We start from the raw sequence: 19,952 nt of genomic DNA, 5'->3' as shown, positions 1-19,952 counted from the left end.
ATGTTTTTCTTCAAGCAACAAAGGTGGTAGAGGAAATTCCTCAACTTTCTCTACAAGTCATGTAATGTTACACTGGCCTCCATAAAGCACCGATTAAGAAAGCTAAAGAATAAGATGTTGTATCTCTTTTAAAATAATTTAAAATATATTAAACTTTCCTAAGGCAGATTTTGTTTGAATGAGGTGTCTTGATTAGATAACTACATGCCACTGAAGGAGAACAGTACTTCTAAGGAGCTATTTTTGTTTCGCGGTAGAGTTGAAACCAGCTGATTAATCCAATGAAGTTAAACAGCAGAGACAGATCTCGTACATGAGAGTATCAGCTAAAGTCATAACACCAATTCTTTACACAATTAAGACATCTTTGCAACTGTTCAATTTAAGTACTATGGTTTTTAGATATCGAGAAAAACACAGTTGTACCTTTACGTCTGTTGAGAAAATACAAATAAATATGTTGCTAATAAATGGCCACTGATAACTCAGTAGCCATCTGAATAGTCATGCAGTTTAAGAATACATCCTTGTATAATCTGACATACAAATTTGTCATCTCCTGCACATGCACACCATTTAAAAAAAAAAAAAAAGGCCAGTAATAGTGTCTGGATCAGCCCGGAGCACAGCCTCTGATTCCCCTGTAATTTTAGTTAAGCTAAATTAATACCTCATACCAAATGGCTCCAGGAAAACTGTCCTGCAGGTCAGAAGGGAGCCCAAGAAAAAAAGCACTTTGGCCAACATCAAAGCAACTGACCACAGCAGGAGAGAATGTGAACCAATGCTACCACTGCATCAGAAACACAAGGATGGGTACTAGGCAGGAGCCATCCTTCCCAGTGCAGGGAGTATGAGCTGCTCTGCCGCTAGAGAGGCTCTGGAGGCCCACTTACTTATATAATCAAAACAACATCAGTAACTGCACTTTGAATCAAAACGACTAGAAAGAGTTCAACACTTGCTGTTTGTAACTGGAATGAAGATTTAAGGTAAGGCTCTGTTGCCACACACGTGGAATCTCCTCCTCTAAGACTGACTTTCACATGCCAGGGAGAGAAAGATCCATGACTAGTACACTGGAATCTGGTTTTGCTACATTCTATTCACAATCCCGAAGAAATGCTATTTCAATCCATGACCAGATGTTTGGCCCATTATTCTAACAACTCCTTTGCCAGGCAGATTTATCCTGTTACAAAGAAACAGAAGATGTGGCATTGCTTAAAAAGTCCTGTATGTGAGGAACTCTTTCATTTTCTTGGGGATTGGCAGTGCTAGGACTTGGTAAGTTGTTAGGAAGCTTCGGAGGGCTTTCCGGCATAAGTGCTTCAGTGAGGATAGGACCCTAGGAGCCGTCCAGAACTGGACGTGGCCATCTCTTGTCCTGAAATGAAACAGAAACCGACGCTGTGTTAAGACAGAGCTTGGATGTTCATGTTTTCATTGTGATGGATATTAATATTTCTACTTTGACTGGAAAGAGGAGGAGACTTCAGAGAGTGAAACGTGTAATCCTGACCGTGGAAATGGATGTAAAAGTTGTGCTGCTGAATAATTAAGGCTGCTGATAGGATTATAAACACTCAAGACACCTTTGATACCAAAGTGCTCTCTCTCAGCACAGCCCTTTCTAAATCTGACCACTGTTACTTCAAAAGTAATAGAGGGTAGAGTGCTACCTACTGAATTATAGATGGTACCTGTAAAGTGGTCTTTTAGCCCTAAATGGTTTCCCATATATTATGCATCGTCTCAATTTTACTCTCCTTTGTGAACCTGGCCCATTAGGTGGCATGACTTACAGGTCTTTAATTACATTTAGGTTAAATATTCAGAGAAAATGGCACACTGTATTAGCAGAATCGATCATTTGAGTTTTATATAATCTTGAATTGCCTTAAAGGTATCCTCATAGGCAAGAAAATTCTAGATGGTTTCTTTCCTTAAAAAGCTACATGATATACTCAGCAGAAACCACCACCCATCTGTTCAGCTAAGATACATACCCTGTGGCAATGACTCCACCATGTGGAAAAAATGTGCAGCAAAGACCATTGGTCATAGGAGCAAATGCAATTGGAGTTTTCAATTCCAGGGCCCAGATCCTGAGGAGTCTGGATGGGGAGAAAGAACATCCACTCATTAGCTGACCCAGGGCCAGACCAGGAGGGCCTTGCTGCCATTACTTGCAAGCACCTGCTGAGGGCACACAGAGTTCCCTTTGTTACCTGTCATCTGCCACCGTGGCAAGGTACAAGCCTTCCGGAGAGAAGCACACAGATCTCAGTGAGCTAATGTGGACATCACTGTCGTCCATGGCGGGGTCAACCTGGGTGTGGCTGAGAAGGAAAGAAACAGGATGGCAGGCCTGGAGTGATGGCTGCCCTCCACCCTCCATCGTCACCCCAGGCAGGAAGCCAAACTGCCCTGGCCACCAAAGGGCTCAAGATGCATTGTGTGCCCCTTGTGGAAAAGCTTGGGATTTTACACACTAGGAAAAAAAGGGCATCTCAGAAGGCTCCAGGTGTCCTGTGGAGGGGCTGAAGGGTTACTAACACTTCTTTGTGCTAATTTGCTTATGCAAAGTAGGTCAGCTCTCACATTAATGCCACAGTAGAAACTGCAAGTCTTTTTTAGGCTAAGATACATGATAATTATAGGACTGCCTATTACTTGCTTCATGAAACAACAGAGACAAAAGGAAAAAGGACACCAAGTTTGTCAGAACATGAAACTCATTTTGGAAAGCACAGTTTCGATAAGAGGCTCTTTCTGAACTTGTTACTACAGTTATTAGTAAATGGAAATAAAGAGTCATATTGAGGCTTCATAATACCGATTCCAAAGAAGTACACACAGCCGCCTGAATCGGCAGACTGCAAGACACTCAGAGCTAACTGAGAGGGCTTAATTGACAATGCATCACAAGAAAGGATGAACCAGGCCAGGCACAGTGGCTCATGCCGTGATCCCAGCACTTTGGGAGACCGAGGTAGGTGGATCACCTGAGGTCAGGAGTTCGAGACCAGCCTGACCAACATGATGAAACCCTGTCTCTACTAAAAAGGCAATAATTAGCTGGGCATGGTGGCACACACTTGTAGTCTCAACTACTCAGGAGGCTGAGGCAGGAGAATCGCTTGAACCTGGGAGGTGAATGTTGCAGTGATCCAAGATTGCACCACTGCACTCCAGGCTGAGTGACAGAGCGAGACTCCGTCTCAAAAAAAAAAAAAAAAGAAAAGAAAAAGAGACTCACTGTGCCGCCTTATCGGCTCGTCCCCTTCCATGTCCCAGACTCTAAAAAAGACATGTCTAATCCCAGGCAGGTTTCTCATCAGTCCCCCCACAAAAAAAGTCATATCAGGAATTCAATCTTACCGGAGTGACCTCAGCCTTTCGCCAGTGTAGGGGTCCCACATGATCACATTGGTATCGTAAGAAGCCGTGACAAGCAAGGCAGAGTCAGGGGAGAAGTCACAAGAGACAACACTGCTTTGATGGCCCTCTAGCTTCCGAATTAACGTGTAAGACCGCATGCTCCATAGAAAGACCTGTGGAAAGTAACAAGTGCCTCGTTAGGGCAGAAGCAAAGCGCTTAGGACTCCAATGGAGGGAAAGGCACCACCACCATTCCCTGCACAGGCCCTGCGGCCAAGGTGAAGCTGATTCTCTGTCCGTTTTCTACAGCTCTTCTAGAACCTGTCTTACATTTTAAACAAGGTAATTGGTCTGGATTCTGGAGGATTTAAACCAATGGACATGCTCAAGGAGCTCACTATAAAGGAGAATAAACCAGGCCAGCCTTAGGAAGACCCAGCTGAAACACATGTGTAGAGACTTCTGAGTCTGCTTCTGAGTCCTGTTTACCAATAGGGTAGTACATACTGATTAAGACCTGAGCCACGTGCTATCTATTCCACTTAAAAATAAAGGTCAGTGGCCAGGCACGATGGCTCACACCTGTAATCTCAGCACTTTGGGAGGCCAAGGTGGGCAGATCACTTGAGGACAGGAGTTCAAGACCAGTCTGGCCAACATGGCAAAACCCCATCTCTACTATACAAAAATTAACCAAGCATGGTGGTGCACGCCTGTAAGCCCAGCTATTTAGGAGGCTGAGGCACAAGAATCACTTGAGCCTGGGAGGTGGAGGTTGCCGTGAGTTGAGATCACGTCACTGCACTCCAGCTTGGGCAAAAGAGTAAGATTGCCTCAAATTTTTTTTTTTTTAAAGGATCAGACGTGGGCCAGGCACAGTGGCTCAAGCCTGTAATCCCAGCACTTTGGGAGGCCAAGGTGGGTGGATCACACGGTCAAGAGATCAAGACCATCCTGGGCAACATGGTGAAACCCCGTCTCTACTAAAGATACAAAAAATTAGCTGGGCATGGTGGCGCGTGCCTGTAATCCCAGCTACTCAGGAGGCTGAGGCAGGAGAATTGCCTGAACCCTGGAGACGGAGGTTGCGGTGAACCGAGATTGCGCCATTTCACTCCAGCCTGGGTAACAAGAACGAAACTCCGCCTCAAAAAAAAAGAAAAAAAAAAAGGGTCAGATGTGAACTTGGGCCACTCCACAAAGTAGTGGCAGCCTGCCAAGCCATTTTACACCCCTCACCTTGTTTGTGAACCACAGAAACCTGTCCCACGACTGTGCCTCTGACCTAGCTCATCACTTTAAACCTTTGTGAGAAGGATTAAGAGGAGGATTTTATTTTCATTCCTTTAAGAAAGTCCTCATAGTTCCAAACCACAAATGAATGATGAACCACCTCGGCTGTACCAAACGATGAGCTCTCCATCTTCCCTCCAGTCACAGCAAGTGGTTCAATGCAACGCAAAATTCAAACCAACTGCTCCCAAATTGTTCTTAGATTTCTAATACCTGTTTGTTTTCTTCAATTAACAGGATCTCAGGACAAAGTTCAACAAGTAACTGCACTGACATGATTTGAATTGGAAATCCGAATTTGATGGATTCAAATGTGATGGTTCAAAGGAAATTTGGATTCACATATGGGCTGCAACTTTTAAAATCTCAGACTCCGAAAAGAAAATAAATTTAAAAAGCAATCGTTTTGCTATTTGTAAAGGGAAGCAGCCTTCTGATGATAGGAGCAATCTGTTTCCAAATCCTCCTATCTTTGGGCTCATGTCAAAGTGCAAATCACAAGGGAGTTTTGCAGGTGGCGGCCACTGCCCATCAACATGCTTTCCATTGGGGTGGACCTGCGGATGATTTTGAGAACACTTGGTTATCTTCCCTCACACACACCAGGCCACCACTTCAGACCTCCATGTCTCAGTGAATTAAAGCAATAATGCTGGAGACTCACCGACTTCTCTCCGGCTGCAGAGCACAGCATGCTGCAGTCTGGGGAGATGGAACAGCAGTAAACCCACTGCAGGTGGCCCGATAACACTTGAATCTGTTTACCTGGCAGGAAAAAAGAAGCAAACGGTGAGCCAACCCTCAAAACAACAAAGCAGGAAGCCTGGAGAACTGGGAGAACTGGGGTGGTAATGGTCCCCCTGCCCAGTATACACACTGGCTCCTATCAGCTGGGCCCAAGGGTCCAATTTTTGATTCAGAGTAAGAAATAGGAGCAGATTTGCCATTTAAACAACCGTAATCTGTGAATATGATATTCTAATTCCCCATGAAAACTACTACCTATAGCTTCAATACAATCTACAAGATCAGTAGTAGGGGAGAGGGGTACAATTTTTTATTTTAATGGAGTCTTGCTCTGTCGCCAGGCTAGAATGCAATGGTGCATTCTTGGCTCGTTGCAACCCCCATCTCCCAGGTTCAAGCAATTCTCCTGCCTCAGCCTCCTGAGCAGGGATTTCAGGTGTGTGCCACCACACCCAGCTAATTTTTGACTTTTAGTAGAGACAGGATTTCACCATGTTGGCTAGGCTGGTCTCAAACACCTGACCTCGAGTATTGATCACTTTCTTTATATAATCTTGAATTGCCTTAAAGGTTTCCGCATAGGAAACCGTGTCAAAGGGACCCTTTGATAGCAGAGAATGTTCTTTTCAGGTTCCCCAACCACCTCAAGTACCCTGAAGCATCCTTCCCTATTTGAGAGTGCTTATCTTCAGTTCTCCCTCATTTAAACTTTGTAATGGTTTCCCTGTAGTCACTAGGCTCCTGCTTCAGACTGTCACCCTCCCAACCCTGCCAGGATGTCCAAATGAGCAGCAGTGTGGAGTCATTAGGGGCACAAGTTCTAGTTGAATCCTGGCTCCCCTGCTAACTCAGCATGTAACCCGGGGTGACTCACCATCTCTCCAGCTCTTGCTTTTTTTTTAAATGCCCATCCATACAGGGGATGGATGAATAAATGGTGGTATATCTACCCCATTAATGCAGCTGCAATTAGAGACAAATTTTCCATGGGGTACCATTTAATGAAAAATGCAAGATGCAAGAAAAAAACATGAAGATATACAATTCCATTTTTGTGAAACAATGACCTAAAACCCATGAATGCAAGCATGTGCGTGCATAGGATTATATACAAGTAGAAAAACATGGAAGGATATATACTAGGCTCCTAACACGGGGTACCAGGATGCAGGGGAAGAGGGCAGGATGACGACAGCAGGAAGGGCAATAGAGACACTGGGAAGGAAAGAGCCAAGCAAGAAAGAAGAAAAAAGAATTTTATAAGCCTGTATGTGGTCATATATATGAATTTATTGAAGTTTATGTGGATATATGGATCTATAAAAATTAATATTTTTATTTCTTTTATTTATTTATTTAGAGACAGAATATTGTTCTGTAGCCCAGGCTGGAATGCAATGGCACAATCTCGGCTCACTGCAACCTCTGCCTCCCAGGTTCAAGCGATTCTCCTGCCTCAGCCTCCTGAGCAGCACGGAATACAGGCAACTGCCACCACAGCTGGCTAATTTTTATCTATTTTTAGTAAAGCCGGGGTTTCACCATGTTGGCAAGGCTGAACTTGAATTCCTAATCTCAAGTGATCCGCCTGTCTTGGCCTCCCAAAGTGCTTTAATATTTTTTAAAAGTGAGTCATTGTAGTCTCAGCTACTCAGGAGACTGAGGCAGGAGGATCACTTGAGCCCAGGAGGCAGAGGTTGCAATGAGCCAAGTTCGCAGCATTGCACTCCAGCCTGGGCAACACAGTGAGACTCTGTCTCAAAAAAATAAAGGTCAATCATGGTTTCTTCAGCTGTCAAATCTCAGGGTGCTGTGAGTACTGAATAAATTAAGGCATGTCAGGTCAGTGGGGCAGCGCCTGGCAGCTGGGAGCACAACTTTATCCCCCTCCTCTACTTGAAAAGCTCTCATAACTGGCCTACACCATCCCATCCACCCTCAGTCACTCTCACTTGGTCTTTCCTTCCAAATCATCAAGTGATTTCCAGAGCCACTGTATGGACCTTCTTGAGACGATGGCAGGCTGCCTCAGTACACGCATTAAGCCAGCATTTAAAAAGGTACTACCAGCTGAGCGGGGTGCCTCATGCCTGTAATCCCAGCACTTTGGGAGGCTGAGGTGGGTGGATCACTTGAGGTCAGGAGTCCAAGACCAGCCTAGCCAACATGGTTAAACTGTCTCTACTAAAAATACGAGAATTAGCCAGGCATGGTGGCGCACAACTGTAATCCCAGCTGCCCGGGAGGCTGAAGTATGAGAATTGCTTGAACCCGGATTCTTTTTTTTTTTTTTTTTTTTTTGAGACGGAGTTTCGCTCTTGTTACCCAGGCTGGAGTGCAATGGCACGATCTCGGCTCACCGCAACCTCCACCTCCTGGGCTCAGGCAATTCTCCTGCCTCAGCCTCCTAAGTAGCTGGGATTACAGGCACGCGCCACCATGCCCAGCTAGTTTTTTGTATTTTTAGTAGAGACGGGGTTTCACCATGTTGACCAGGATGGTCTCGATCTCTCGACCTCGTGATCCACCCACCTCGGCCTCCCAAAGTGCTGGGATTACAGGCTTGAGCCACCGCAACCCGGATTCTTAATCGATACAAGATTGCTTGAACCCGGGAAGCAGAGGTTGCAATGAACTGAGGTCGTGCCACTGCACTCCAGCCTGAACAACAGAGCAAGACTCAAAAAAAAAAAAAAGGCACTACCTTGAAGAAGCTGTCCTGATCAGCAGTACCTTAGACTACAGGTTCCATAGTACTGGGCAGAAACCACCTAAAGTAGGCCAGGCGTGGTACCTCACGCCTGAAATCCCAGCATTTTGGGAGGCCGATGCAGGTGGATCACTTGAAGTCAGGAGTTTGAGACCAGCCTGCCCAACATGGTGAAACCATATCTCTACTAAAAATACAAAAAATTAGCTGGGTGTGGTGGCTCATGCCTGTAGTCCCAGCTACTTGGGAGGCTAAGACACAAGAATTGCTTCAACCTGGGAGGCGGCGGTTGCAGTGAGCTGAGGTCGCGCCACTGCACAATAGCCCGGGTGACAAAGACTGTTTCAAAAAAGAAAAAAAAGAAACCACCTAGAGTTATGTTGGTGATCAGATGTCTTCAGATGAGGATACTACATGCACCACCTTAGTTTGTTTGACTAATTGCTATGGATTAAATGTGTCCCCTATACATAAAGCCCTAATCCCCAAAGTGATGATATTAGGAGGTAGGGCTTTTAAGAATTCGGTAAGTCATGAGGGTGGAGCCTCAGGAATGGGATTAGTGCCCTTAGAAGAAAAGACTTGACAAAGAGAGAGATCTCTCTGCCAGATGAGCATACAGAGAGAAGGTGGCTGTTTACAAGCCAGGCAGCAGGTGCTCAGACACCAAAACTACTAGCACCTCGATCATGGCCTTCACAACCTTCAGAACTGTGACAAATAAATGTCTGTTGTTTAAGCCACCCGGTCTCCGGCATTTCCAGCCTGAGCTGTGACTAAGACACAAATTTTCAGGCTGATTGCTAAGAGGGCAGGAGAAAGGTCCCTCCCGTGGCTGTGTGGAGCTGGATGGTCATAGCTTGGGGGAGAGTGCCAGTGCCTTCACACCATGGGGACAAGTGGTTTCTTCATGACCCTGCAATCCCTCCAGCCCCTGAGATCCATCCAGGGGCTGGAGGGATGGGAAAATGGCATTGAAATAAATTCCCCTTTCTTATGTCACCTTTCCTTTTTTTGAGGAGTCTCGCTCTGCCACCCATGGAGTGCAATGGTGCTATCTCGGCTCACTACAACTTCTGCCTCCTGGATTTAAGCAATTCTTCTGCCTCAGCTTCCCAGGTAGCTGAAACTACAGGCGCCTACCACCACACCCAGCTAATTTTTGTATTTTTTAGTAGAAATGGGGTTTCACCATGTTGGCCAGGCTGGTCTGGAACTCCTGACCTCAAGTGATCCACCCACCTTGGCCTCCCAAAGTGCTGGGATTACAGGCATGAGCCACCACACCTGGCCTCTTACGTCACCTTTCTAGTTAAGGATCAAACCAGAGATGTACAGAATTCCTTACTGGGCCACCCCCATATATAGTTTGCTCAAGGCAGAATTTCACAAAACCTGACACCCTGTAGCCTTAGAGGATTATTCTAGGCTTAAAGTCTGCTTCAAAAAGAAAAGTCTCTGTTTCTCACAGGAAGCACCCAACAGGGACTTCTAGAAGAGTGGTTCTCAACCTGGGGAGACCTTGCCCTTCCCAGGATATGGGGACATTTCTGCTTGTCACAACTGGAGAGGATGCTCCTGGCATCAAAAGAGAAGAGGCCAGGCATGCTGCTCGGTGTCTTAGAATGCACAGGAGAGCCCACAACAAAGGGTTATCCAGCCCAAAATATCCATAGTGCCGATGAGAAAACCTGTTCTAGATCAAATATTTTTAACAGGGGCAATTCACCCCAAGAGGGTAAAAACTAGTTCTTGGTAGCCAAAAAAAAATCTTAACATTTTTTTACATGTAAAGCGTAGATATGCATTCAGCACCTAAGTAGATATGCAATGTATCTTTAGCATTAAAATAGACTAAATAGATACACATTATATGTTTGGTATTAAACTCTCTTTGGTACAATATTATCTTTGGGGCAGACAGGAGCGATTCGAAAAAAACTGTCTAAAAAGGCTCCTTAAGGGGCAATCACAGAAAAAAATATCAAGAAACCCTGTTTTAGATAAAAATGACACTGGTAAAACGAAGAAAGCAAATACAGCATTTGTGGAGTTGTCAAGTAGTCCCTTCACCCCCGTACCGTGTTTATTCAGGTCCCAGATGCGAAGAGTCTTATCCCGCGACGCGGAGACCAAAATCAAACTGCCACTGGGTGTGAAGCTCAGATCCCTCACGACGTCTTGGTGGCCGGAAAGATTCAAAAGCAGGAGCCCTGGCGTGGGAGCAGGGGGACTCAGTCAGCCAGAGAGGTGGTACGAGGTGTACCTGCCACGGCCACACCCCTCGGGCAACACGAGTGTGGCAGGGAGGCGACACGATCAGAACATGCACCCGAGCCTCCCAGAACCCTGTGCCAGCCAAATGACCTACCTGTCTGCACCTCCCAGATCTTAATCTGCCCATCGTTGAGTCCCGTAGCAAGGACCAGGCAAGAGACATCGGGCACTTGGGGGTGGTGGCGTGCCCAGAGCTTCCTGCTGGGTGGGGAAGGCCACGGGCTGAAGGCCAACCCCCAGACAATCTGACCACAGTCCAGCGTCTTCTCTTTTGGGCTGCCCCGCCCCTTCGTCTCATTTTTGCTACTTCGGCTTTTGGCTTCAAACCCTTTAGGGATGCTGGGGGAAGCAGAGGTTTCTTAATGAGTCTGCCATTGTTACCAAGTCTATCAACTTTTCATTCTGGGACATCTAAGAGTTCTGGGGAATGGAGGGAAGGGTCTGTCACCCAAGCTGGAGTGCAGTGACACGATAATGGCTCACTGCAGCCTTGACCTCCCTGCTCAACTGATCCTCCTGCCTCAGGCCCCACCAAGTAGCTGGGACTACAGGCATGTGCTATTAGGTTCAGTTAACTTTGTATTTTTTGTAGGGATGGAGTTTCGTGAGGTTGCCCAGGCTGGTCTTAAACTCCTGAGCTCAAGTGATCTGCCCGCTCTGGCCTCCTGAAGTGCTGGGATTACTGGCATGAGCCACCGCACCTGGCCACGTAAGACTTTAAGTCCTAGAAACAAGCTGGCCTTTGGTGCAATCTGCTGTGACTTTTCTGCTTCTTTTTAAGAGCTGATGTAGGCCAGACACGGTGGCTCACGACTGTAATCCCAGCACTTTGCAAGGCCGAGGAGGGCGGATCACCTGAGGTCTGGAGTTCAAGACCAGCCTGGCCAACATGTTGAAACCCCATCTCTACTAAAAATAAAAATAAAAAAATTAGGTGGGTGTGGTAGTGGGAGGCCTGTAAACCCAACTAACTTGGGAGGCTAAGGCAGGAGAATTGTTTGAACCTGGGGGTTTGGGGGAGAGGCGTGCAGTGAGCCAAGATCACGCCACTGCACTCAAGCCTAGGCAACAACAGCAAAACTCCATCTTAAAAAAAAAAAAAGAGTTGATGTAACATGGGCTACACTGGCCTTGGCTTGACCTATTTGCAACAGCCCTGCAATGGGGTGACCTGCCTTATGGGTAACTAAATCACAGATGCTCCAGGGAGTCACATGCTTGCTCAGAAAGTTCTCTCGGGTTTTGGTGAGTGAAAGGAAAAAGACACTCAGTTTTTCCCATGAGTAAGAAAGCATATTGTAGGTTTGGAACTGGGGCAGAACTTAGAGCCTGAATAACCATCTGCCACTCTCCTGCCTGATGAGTTCCCTTCTCTCTAGCTTAGAAATCCCCAAGGAGCTGGAAAATAAACCCCTCTTGCCAACACTGTTTGTTTGGTACACGTTAATTTCCACCTTCACTCACTATGTTCCAACTGATTAATGAGGCTCTTTCATTTACTTCCCTGATGGTAATGCACACAAGAATCAAACAGCAAGGTAGTCAACAGAGAACAGGAATTCACAAGGCCGGGTAGAGGTTTCCTGTCCTGGAAGATCTCTTGGCTCGGCCCTCTCCTACAATTCAACTTACAGTGAAACAGGCCCAAATAGGCTAAAACATGGGGCCCTGGCCACCACTGCACCCAGGAAACAATGTCTCAAAGGCACAAGCACTGGCCAGCCCTGAGGTTAAGCTGAAAATGTGAAGCTTACTGTTTGCAGAACACGGCACAAAGGTCTCCATGTGACCCTGACCACACTCTGGTAGGTTAAGCTGGGGGAAATGGAAATGAGAAGCTGAATGCCAGGATGAGGTCAGAGTTGGTCCCATGAGAAATCCTAAACTCAAAGCATATGTAGTTGAACTTCTTTATGTATTCATTCATTTGGTGCGAAAATAACTGCAGATTTTGCAATTACCACTATTACTTTTGCACCAACCCAGTATTATGGATGTTCCTGAAAAGTTCTAAGTAAATCACATTTTTGTCAATTGTGTGGTGAGATACATGAAAGAATTTTAACCAAGCCCCATTTATAAAATTAGAAGGGAGGGGCTGAGCACAGTGTCGCCTGTAATCCCAGCAATTTGGGAGGCTGAGGCAGGTAGATCACCTGAGGTCAGGAGACTAGCCTGGGCAACATGGTGAAACCCTGTCTCTACTAAAAATACAAAAACAAGCCAGGCGTGGTGGCGGACACCTGTAATCCCAGCTACTCAAGAGGCTGAGGTGCGAGAATTGCTTGAGCCGGGAGACAGAGGCTGCAGTGAGCTGAGATCACACCACTGCACTCCAGCCTGGGCAACAAAGCCAGACAGACTCTGTCTGCAAAACAAAAACATCTACTCTCTTTGCAATTTTCAAGTGTACATATTAGTAACTACAGCCATCATGCTGTACAACAGATCTTCTGAACTTAATTCACCCTGCTTAGCTGAACTTTGTACCTTTGACCAGTATCTCCCCACTCCCTCTCCCACCACCAGTAACCACCATTTTACTGTTTCTATGAGTTAGACTTTTTTGGATTCTACATATAAGTGAGATGAGGCAGTATTTGTCTCTCTGTGCCTGGTTCATTTCACTTAGGATAAAGTCCCTCAGGTTCATCCATGTTGTAGCAAATGATGGAATTTGATTCTTGTCAATAAAGTTTTATTGGAACACAGCCACATGCATTTGGTTAGGTATTGTCCGAAGCTGCTTTCACACTATGACACCAGGGTTAAACAGTCAAGACAGAGACCTTAAGGCCCACAATGCCTGAAATATTTACTTTACAGAAAAAGTTGGCCAGGCGCAGTGACTCATGCCTGTAATCCCAGTACTTTGGGAGGCCGAGGCAGGCGGATCGCTTAAGGTCAGGAGTTTCAGACCAGCCTGGCCAACATGGTGAAACCCCATCTCTACTAATAATACAAAAATTACTACAGATGGGGTGCACGGCATGGTAGTGCATGCCTATAATCTCAGTTACTCTGGAGACTGAGGCAGAAGAATTGCTTGAACTCGGGAGGCAGAAGTTGCAGTGAGCCAAGATCGCACAACTTCACTACAGCCTGGGCAACAGAGTAAGACTCCATCTCCAAAAAAAAAAAAAAAAAAAGTTGTTGCCAACAGCTGGGTCTAAATGGCCAAATACAGACTGACACTTGTTATTCTGGCAAAACAATGTGAATGTGGCCATGAATGTCATTTCAATTGGCTTTCTCTCCACAGACTGTCCAGACCTGCCTGGCTCTGGCCCTGGTGCCAGCCCCCGAATTTGCCATCGTGAGAAACAGCCCTTAGGCAGGCTATGGGAGGAGGTTTAGACAGCTTGGAACCACCAGTTACATTTGTTTTATTTCTTATGAATCCTGATTTCTGTATTTGTTTTTTTTTTTTTTTTTTTTTTTTTTTTTTTTGAGACGGAGTTTCGCTCTTGTTACCCAGGCTGGAGTGCAATGGCGCGATCTCGGCTCACCGCAACCTCCGCCTCCTGGGTTCAAGCAATTCTCCTGCCTCAGCCTCCTGAGTAGCTGGGATTACAGGCACGCGCCACCATGCCCAGCTAATTTTTTGTATTTTTCGTAGAGACGGGGTTTCACCATGTTGACCAGGATGGTCTCGATCTCTCGACCTCGTGATCCACCCGCCTCGGCCTCCCAAAGTGCTGGGATTACAGGCTTGAGCCACCGCGCCCGGCCTTTGTATTTGTTTTATTTATTTTGGTTTTTGAAGCTACAGGGTCTCTCTCTGGCACCCAGGCTGGAGTGCAGTGGTGTGATCATAGCTCATCACAGCTTTGAACTCCAGGGCTCAAGCAATCCTTCCATCTCAGCCTCCTGAGTAGCTGGGACTACAGGCGCATGCCACCACACCCAGTTAATTTTTTAATTTTTTACAGAGACAGGGTCTTGCTATGTTGCCCAAGTTAATCACTAATTCCTGGCCTCAAGCAATCCATCCCACCTCAGCATCCCAAAGCGCTGAGATTACAGGTAGATGGCACCACACCTGGCCCTAATTCTGTATTTGAATTAAGGAATACACCTGTAGCTACTTTAGTCCAAAAGAATTAAAGCACATTTATTATTTCATTTTATTATCATAAATTTAATTTTTCTAGAAGGAGATACTAAAATCTCCATTTTATGAGTTATTAACTTTCCTGAGGTCACAAAATCAGGGGCAGAATTGGAACTGGAAATAAGATCTTGGGTATCCTGGCCTAATGCTCAACAAATACTCTTGGATTTGAGTTTGCTAATGAATCAACGGATGAGTTAATGAAAAGCAGGGAGATCATACTGTGAGAAAATGCTGATGAGGCAAGACAGATTCATTGGTAGAATTTAGCTCCACTGAAGTTAAAATTTCTAAAAACTTTATTTCCAAAGGCAGTACAATAATTTGGTTAATATCAATTATTTGCTCAACATCAAAAGCACCACATAATATGATTTTTAAAAAACATGTAACCACCCTAACTAGAATATAAGTACCCCAAATTCTCTTTTACAAGACTTTTAAAATAGCAGTTGTTGGCGTGGTGTGGTGGCTAGGCCTTTAGGAGGCTGAAGTGGGAGAATCACTTGAGAACAGGAGTGCAGACTGCAATGACCTCTGATCATGTCACTGCACTCCAGCCTGGGTGACAGAGCAAGACCTTGTCTCTACTTCCTAAAAAAACAATTATTTTAAATTATAAAAATAATAGAGAAACATAAGAGAAATGTGAAAATGAGACAAATAAATATTACCTATAATCCTAACACCACCACTCTAAACATTTCACAATTAATTTTTGTGTATTTACACGTCTTTTAAAAACAAATCTAGTATCACATTGCATATATGGCTTTACAAACTGACCTTTTATTTATGGTTTTACAAACTACACCTTTTCTAAGACATAGGGTCTCACTGTCACCCAGGTTGGAGTGCCCTAGTATGATTAGAGCTCCCTGCAGCCTCTAATTCCTGGGCTCAGGCAATCCTCCCATCTCAGCCTCCTGAGTAGCTAGGACCACAGGCATGTGCCACCACGCCAGGCTAATTTAAAAAATTTTTTTGTAGAAACAGGATCTTGCTACGTTGCCCAGGCTGATCGAGAACTCCTGGCCTCAAATGATCCTCCCCACCTCTGCCTCCCAAAATGCTGGGATTACAGATGTGAGCCACCTTACCCAGCCATAGCCTGTGTTTTTCAATAAGCCTCATACTGAAAATATTTCCTCAGAATATTGTTCTTCAAAATGTGTGATTTTGCCCAGTGCAAGGCTCACGCCTGTAATCCCAGCACTTTGGAAGGCCAAGGTGGGTAGATCCCTTGAGGCCAGGAGTTTAAGACCAGCCCAGGCAACATGGTGACATCTTGTCTCTACTAAAAATACCCAAAAATTGGCCAAGCATGGGGGCTCACCCCTGTAATCCCAACACTTTGGGAGGCTGAGGCAGGCGGATCACGAAGTCAGGAGATCGAGATCATCCTGGCCAACATAACCTGGCAGAGGTGGGTGGATCATCGGAGGTCAGGAGTTTGAGACCAACCTGGCCAACATGGTAAAACCCTGTCTCTACTAAAAACAAAAATTAAAAAAAAAAAAAAATTAGCTGGGGGTGTTGGCATGTGCCTGTAATCCCAGCTACTCAGGAGGCTGAGGCAGGAGAATTACTTGAACCTGGGAGGGGGAGGTTGCAGTGAGCAGAGATTGTGCCACTGCACTACAGCCTGGCAACAGAGTGAGACTCTGTCTCAAAAAAATATATACAAAAAAGGAAGCTGAGTGTAGGAGCACACGCCTGTAATCACAGCTACTCTGGAGGCTGTGGCAGGAGAAGGGCTTGAATCCAGGAGGCAGAGGTTGCAGTGAGCCAAGATGTGCCACCATACTCTGACCTGGATGAAGAGCAAGATTCTGTCTCAAAAAAAAAAAAGTGTGATTTTTCTTCAAAACCAGTAACTTCTCACTTAACATATAAAACAGTAACACTTTGCTTGTTATGTTAAATAATAAATACGAAAAATGGGTTAATACTCAAATATCTTTTTCCATTTTTCCTTAGTTAATAGTGAAAGGATATATTTACCTATAGTAACGTACGTATTTGAATATAAGAGTGATTTTCAGGAAACTGACAGATCTCCCAGGTTGTGCTTTTTTAAAAAAGCAGACTATAAATTCACATAATAAATTTACTTATTTGTCAAGTCTAGAAATGAAGGAACATCCCTTGTATTTCAAGTGGAAAATCAGTAAACAATGTATGACTTTGGCATTATCATTAAACTGACCACAGAAGGAACTGAAAACTGTGATTACAAACACATAAGAAAATTTGATGGCTGCAAAAATATCATATGGAAATGCTACAACTTTCTTAACTATACTCTCATCCCTGAATTTCAAACTGTTTCCAATTTTCTTACAACTAATTTCATGATGAAAATCAGTGTATATAAATAGATGACACCATTTCTGAGATTTCTAATAGCCAGCAGAACTTTTTTTTTTTTGAGATGGAGTCTCACTCTGTCACCCAGGCTGGAGGGCAGTGGTGCGATCTTGACTCACTGCAACCTCCACCTCCTGGGTTGAAGCAATTCTCCTGCCTCAGCCTACTGAGTAGATGGAATTACAGGCACCCACCACCAGTCCCGGCTAGTTTTTATATTTTTAGTAGAGACAAGGTTTCACCATTTTGCCTAGGCTGGTCTTAAACGCCTGACCTCAACTGATCAGCCTGCCTCGGCCTCCCAAAGTGCTGAGATTACAGGTGTGAGTCACTGAACCCAGCAGAAAAGAACATTTTTCAGGTCCTTGATGTATTTTCCCTGGCTTCCTTCCAGAAGCTGCACAATGTATCCCCCTCAACCCTAGTGGAATGCAGAGTACCCATCTCAGCAAACTCCTATTAGCATTTCCTCTTATCAAGGCAAGTTTCATATCCAACTTATAAAAGCTTAAATCTAATATGTTATTTATAAAAAATGCTTAAAGCAAAATAAATAAGAGCCTCAAGGGCAAGGGCCATGTCTGACTTACCTCAGGACTCACACAACCCCTAACTCAGTGTCCCGCAAACAAGCTATGCCAACTCAGCCTGGCCAACACAGTGAAACCCCATCTATGCTAAAAATACAAAAAAAATTAGCCAGGTGTTGTGGGGCGCACCTGTAGTCCCACCTACTCAGGAGGCTGAGGCAGGAAAATCACTTGAACCCAGAAGGCAGAGGTTGCAGTGGGCCGAGACTGCTCCACCGTACTCCAGCCTGGGTGACAGAGCAAGACTCCATCTCAAAAAAACAAAAAAACAAAAAAAAAAAAGAGAAAGAAACTATGCAACCAAGGCTGGCTGAATGTATAAATGCAGACACAGAGTTGCCCTGGGACAAATGAAAACATACAGACGCTGGGCCATCTGAATGGGAGCACACAGCATTCTGACACTGGGGCTTGTCCATCCCAAAGAAAGAAAAACTAGCATCAGAAACTAAACTTGGCCAGGCACCGTGACTTACACCTGTAATCCCAACTACGTGGGAAGCTGAGGCAGGAGGATCTCTTGAGGCCAGGAATTCAAGACCAGCTTAGGTGATACCCTGTCTCTATAAAAAATTTAAAAGTTGGCTGGGCATGGTGGCACACCTGTAGTAGAGGCTACTTGGGGGCAGGAGGATAGCTTGAGCCCAGCAGATTGAGGTTGTGATGAGCCATGACCGAGCCACGTGCATGCACTCAAGCCTGGATGACAGAGCAAGATCCTCTCTCTCTCTCTCTCTCTCTCAAAAAGTAGTAAAATAAACTTGGTTGATAACAAAAAGACAAACTTAAAAACGGGCAAAGGCTCTGAATAGACATTTATCCAAAGAAAGTATACAAAGGACCAGGAAGCACCTGAAAAGATGCTCAGCTAGGCACAGTGACTCACCAGAGGTCAGAAGTTCAAGACTAGCCTGGCCAATGTGGTAAAACCCCACCTCTACTAAAAATACAAAAATTAGCTAGGCATGGTGGTGCGTGCCTATAGTCGCAACTACTCAGGAGGCTGAGGCAGGAGAATTGCTTGAACCCGGGGAAGCAGAGGCTGCAGTGAGCCAAGATGGCACCACTGTACTCCAGCCTAGGAGATAGAGCGAGACTCTGTTTCAAAAAATAAATAAAGTAAAAGTGACGATGGTGATGGATGCACAATTCTGTGGATAGACTAAAAGCCACTGTATAATCTAAATGAACAAACAGTGGGATATGTAAATTACATCTCAATAAAGCTATGGGAAAAAAAGCCAACTTGGGGCTAACATAATCTTGACAGAACTGACTTTCACATATACAGAACTTGGGGTTCTGGAGACTCTGAACCATGTAGCCATCTTCCCTCTCTCTGGTTCTTGGGCAGGGAGGCAGCAAAAGAATGAGACCATTTGGAAACACACTCTTCCCATTCCCATCCTTTGAGGCCGGAGTATGAGAATACTTACAACTGCTCCTCCAGCGGCCAGGGGATCAGCTTGACAATGCAGTGTCCTTGAGACCAGGCAAACCAGGAGCCATCGGGGGAGAAGGCGACGCTCCAGGTTTCACAGCTGGATTTCCAATCAAACTGGTGGGGGCGCCCGGGCTTAAGTTCAGCCAGCAGCAGCGGTTCCTCTGGGGCAGGAGACAACATGCTTCAACCACACACCCTCTCACTCCCTGACCACCCAGACACAGGAAAGCCACTGTCTCCCCGTGGCAAAGAGTGACACTATGCATTCCCAGAGGGAGTTGTCACTTAAATGACCCAGGGCAATAAGAGCAGCCACAGGCCACATTCCACCATGGTGACTCAATCCTGGCACTCCCCACTGCTGGTTTGGTTAACTATGACTCACAGTAACCTTTGTGCCCGTGAACCCAGTGAATGGAGACCTCATTTTCCTATGAATAGTTGAAGGGGAAGAAAGTGAAGAGATAGCCAGATCAGGAATATGCAAGATGGTGCTGATTATGGGGCCAAAGTAGCAAGGCCTTTCAATGCATTTCAGGTTTTTTCAAAAGAACCTGCTGCTGGTCAAAGAAGAAATATGTGAAACTCAAAGGCCCCCTCTCTCACTTGTCTGTATCCTCCCCATCATCAAGGCTAAAAACATGGAGCCCTTGCCCTCCTTCCTTGCACTCAGAGGTATGGACTCCATCTCCCCATCTCTCCCGCTTCCTCTGTCGGGGGTTAAACCTTCATCTTATCCCACACAGATCTTTCGCTACATTCTCCTGATGGGTCTTCCTACCCCTAGAGACGCTGCTAAAGCTGAAATACACATCCCATCACATCATTTCTTTCAAATACATTTGAAAGCTCCCACCTACCTACATCATAAAGGCATTTGAGCCCAGGCCTTCCAAACTCCATATCATCTGGCCTAGTCCATCGGTCTAGCCTCCTTCCTTTGTCCCCTCCCAGGAGGCCACACTTTAGCCACAAAATCTCCTTGACATGCAAGTGACTTATTTACTCACACCTGGACCCATT

General features: G+C 45.4%; 1 protein-coding gene across 3 annotated transcripts in view; it reads right to left on the bottom strand.

The window, feature by feature from the left end:
• Positions 1–15: 15 nt before the first annotated feature.
• WSB2 (WD repeat and SOCS box containing 2) overlaps positions 16–19,952 on the bottom strand; it is a 29,242-nt gene continuing 9,305 nt past the window's right edge. For 2 of the 3 annotated variants that reach the window (XM_039471724.2, XM_074402177.1), the window contains exons 2-9: positions 18,922–19,090; positions 10,506–10,750; positions 10,216–10,347; positions 5,342–5,442; positions 3,385–3,557; positions 2,232–2,342; positions 2,010–2,117; positions 16–1,387 (exon numbers count right to left, since the gene is read on the bottom strand). In XM_039471724.2, the coding sequence (XP_039327658.1) occupies positions 1,225–1,387; positions 2,010–2,117; positions 2,232–2,342; positions 3,385–3,557; positions 5,342–5,442; positions 10,216–10,347; positions 10,506–10,750; positions 18,922–19,090 (1,202 nt within the window). In that variant the 3' untranslated portion in view covers positions 16–1,224. Of the gene's footprint in view, positions 1,388–2,009; positions 2,118–2,231; positions 2,343–3,384; positions 3,558–5,341; positions 5,443–10,215; positions 10,348–10,505; positions 10,751–18,921; positions 19,091–19,952 lie in introns of those variants that run through there. The other variant, XM_074402178.1, reaches the window with a different exon arrangement.

Source organism: Saimiri boliviensis, chromosome 7 (genome assembly GCF_048565385.1).
Source record: "Saimiri boliviensis isolate mSaiBol1 chromosome 7, mSaiBol1.pri, whole genome shotgun sequence".
Lineage (NCBI taxonomy): Eukaryota > Metazoa > Chordata > Mammalia > Primates > Cebidae > Saimiri > Saimiri boliviensis.
The sequence above is the reverse complement of the archived record's forward strand: the minus strand, read 5'-3'. Positions and strand labels throughout refer to the sequence as shown.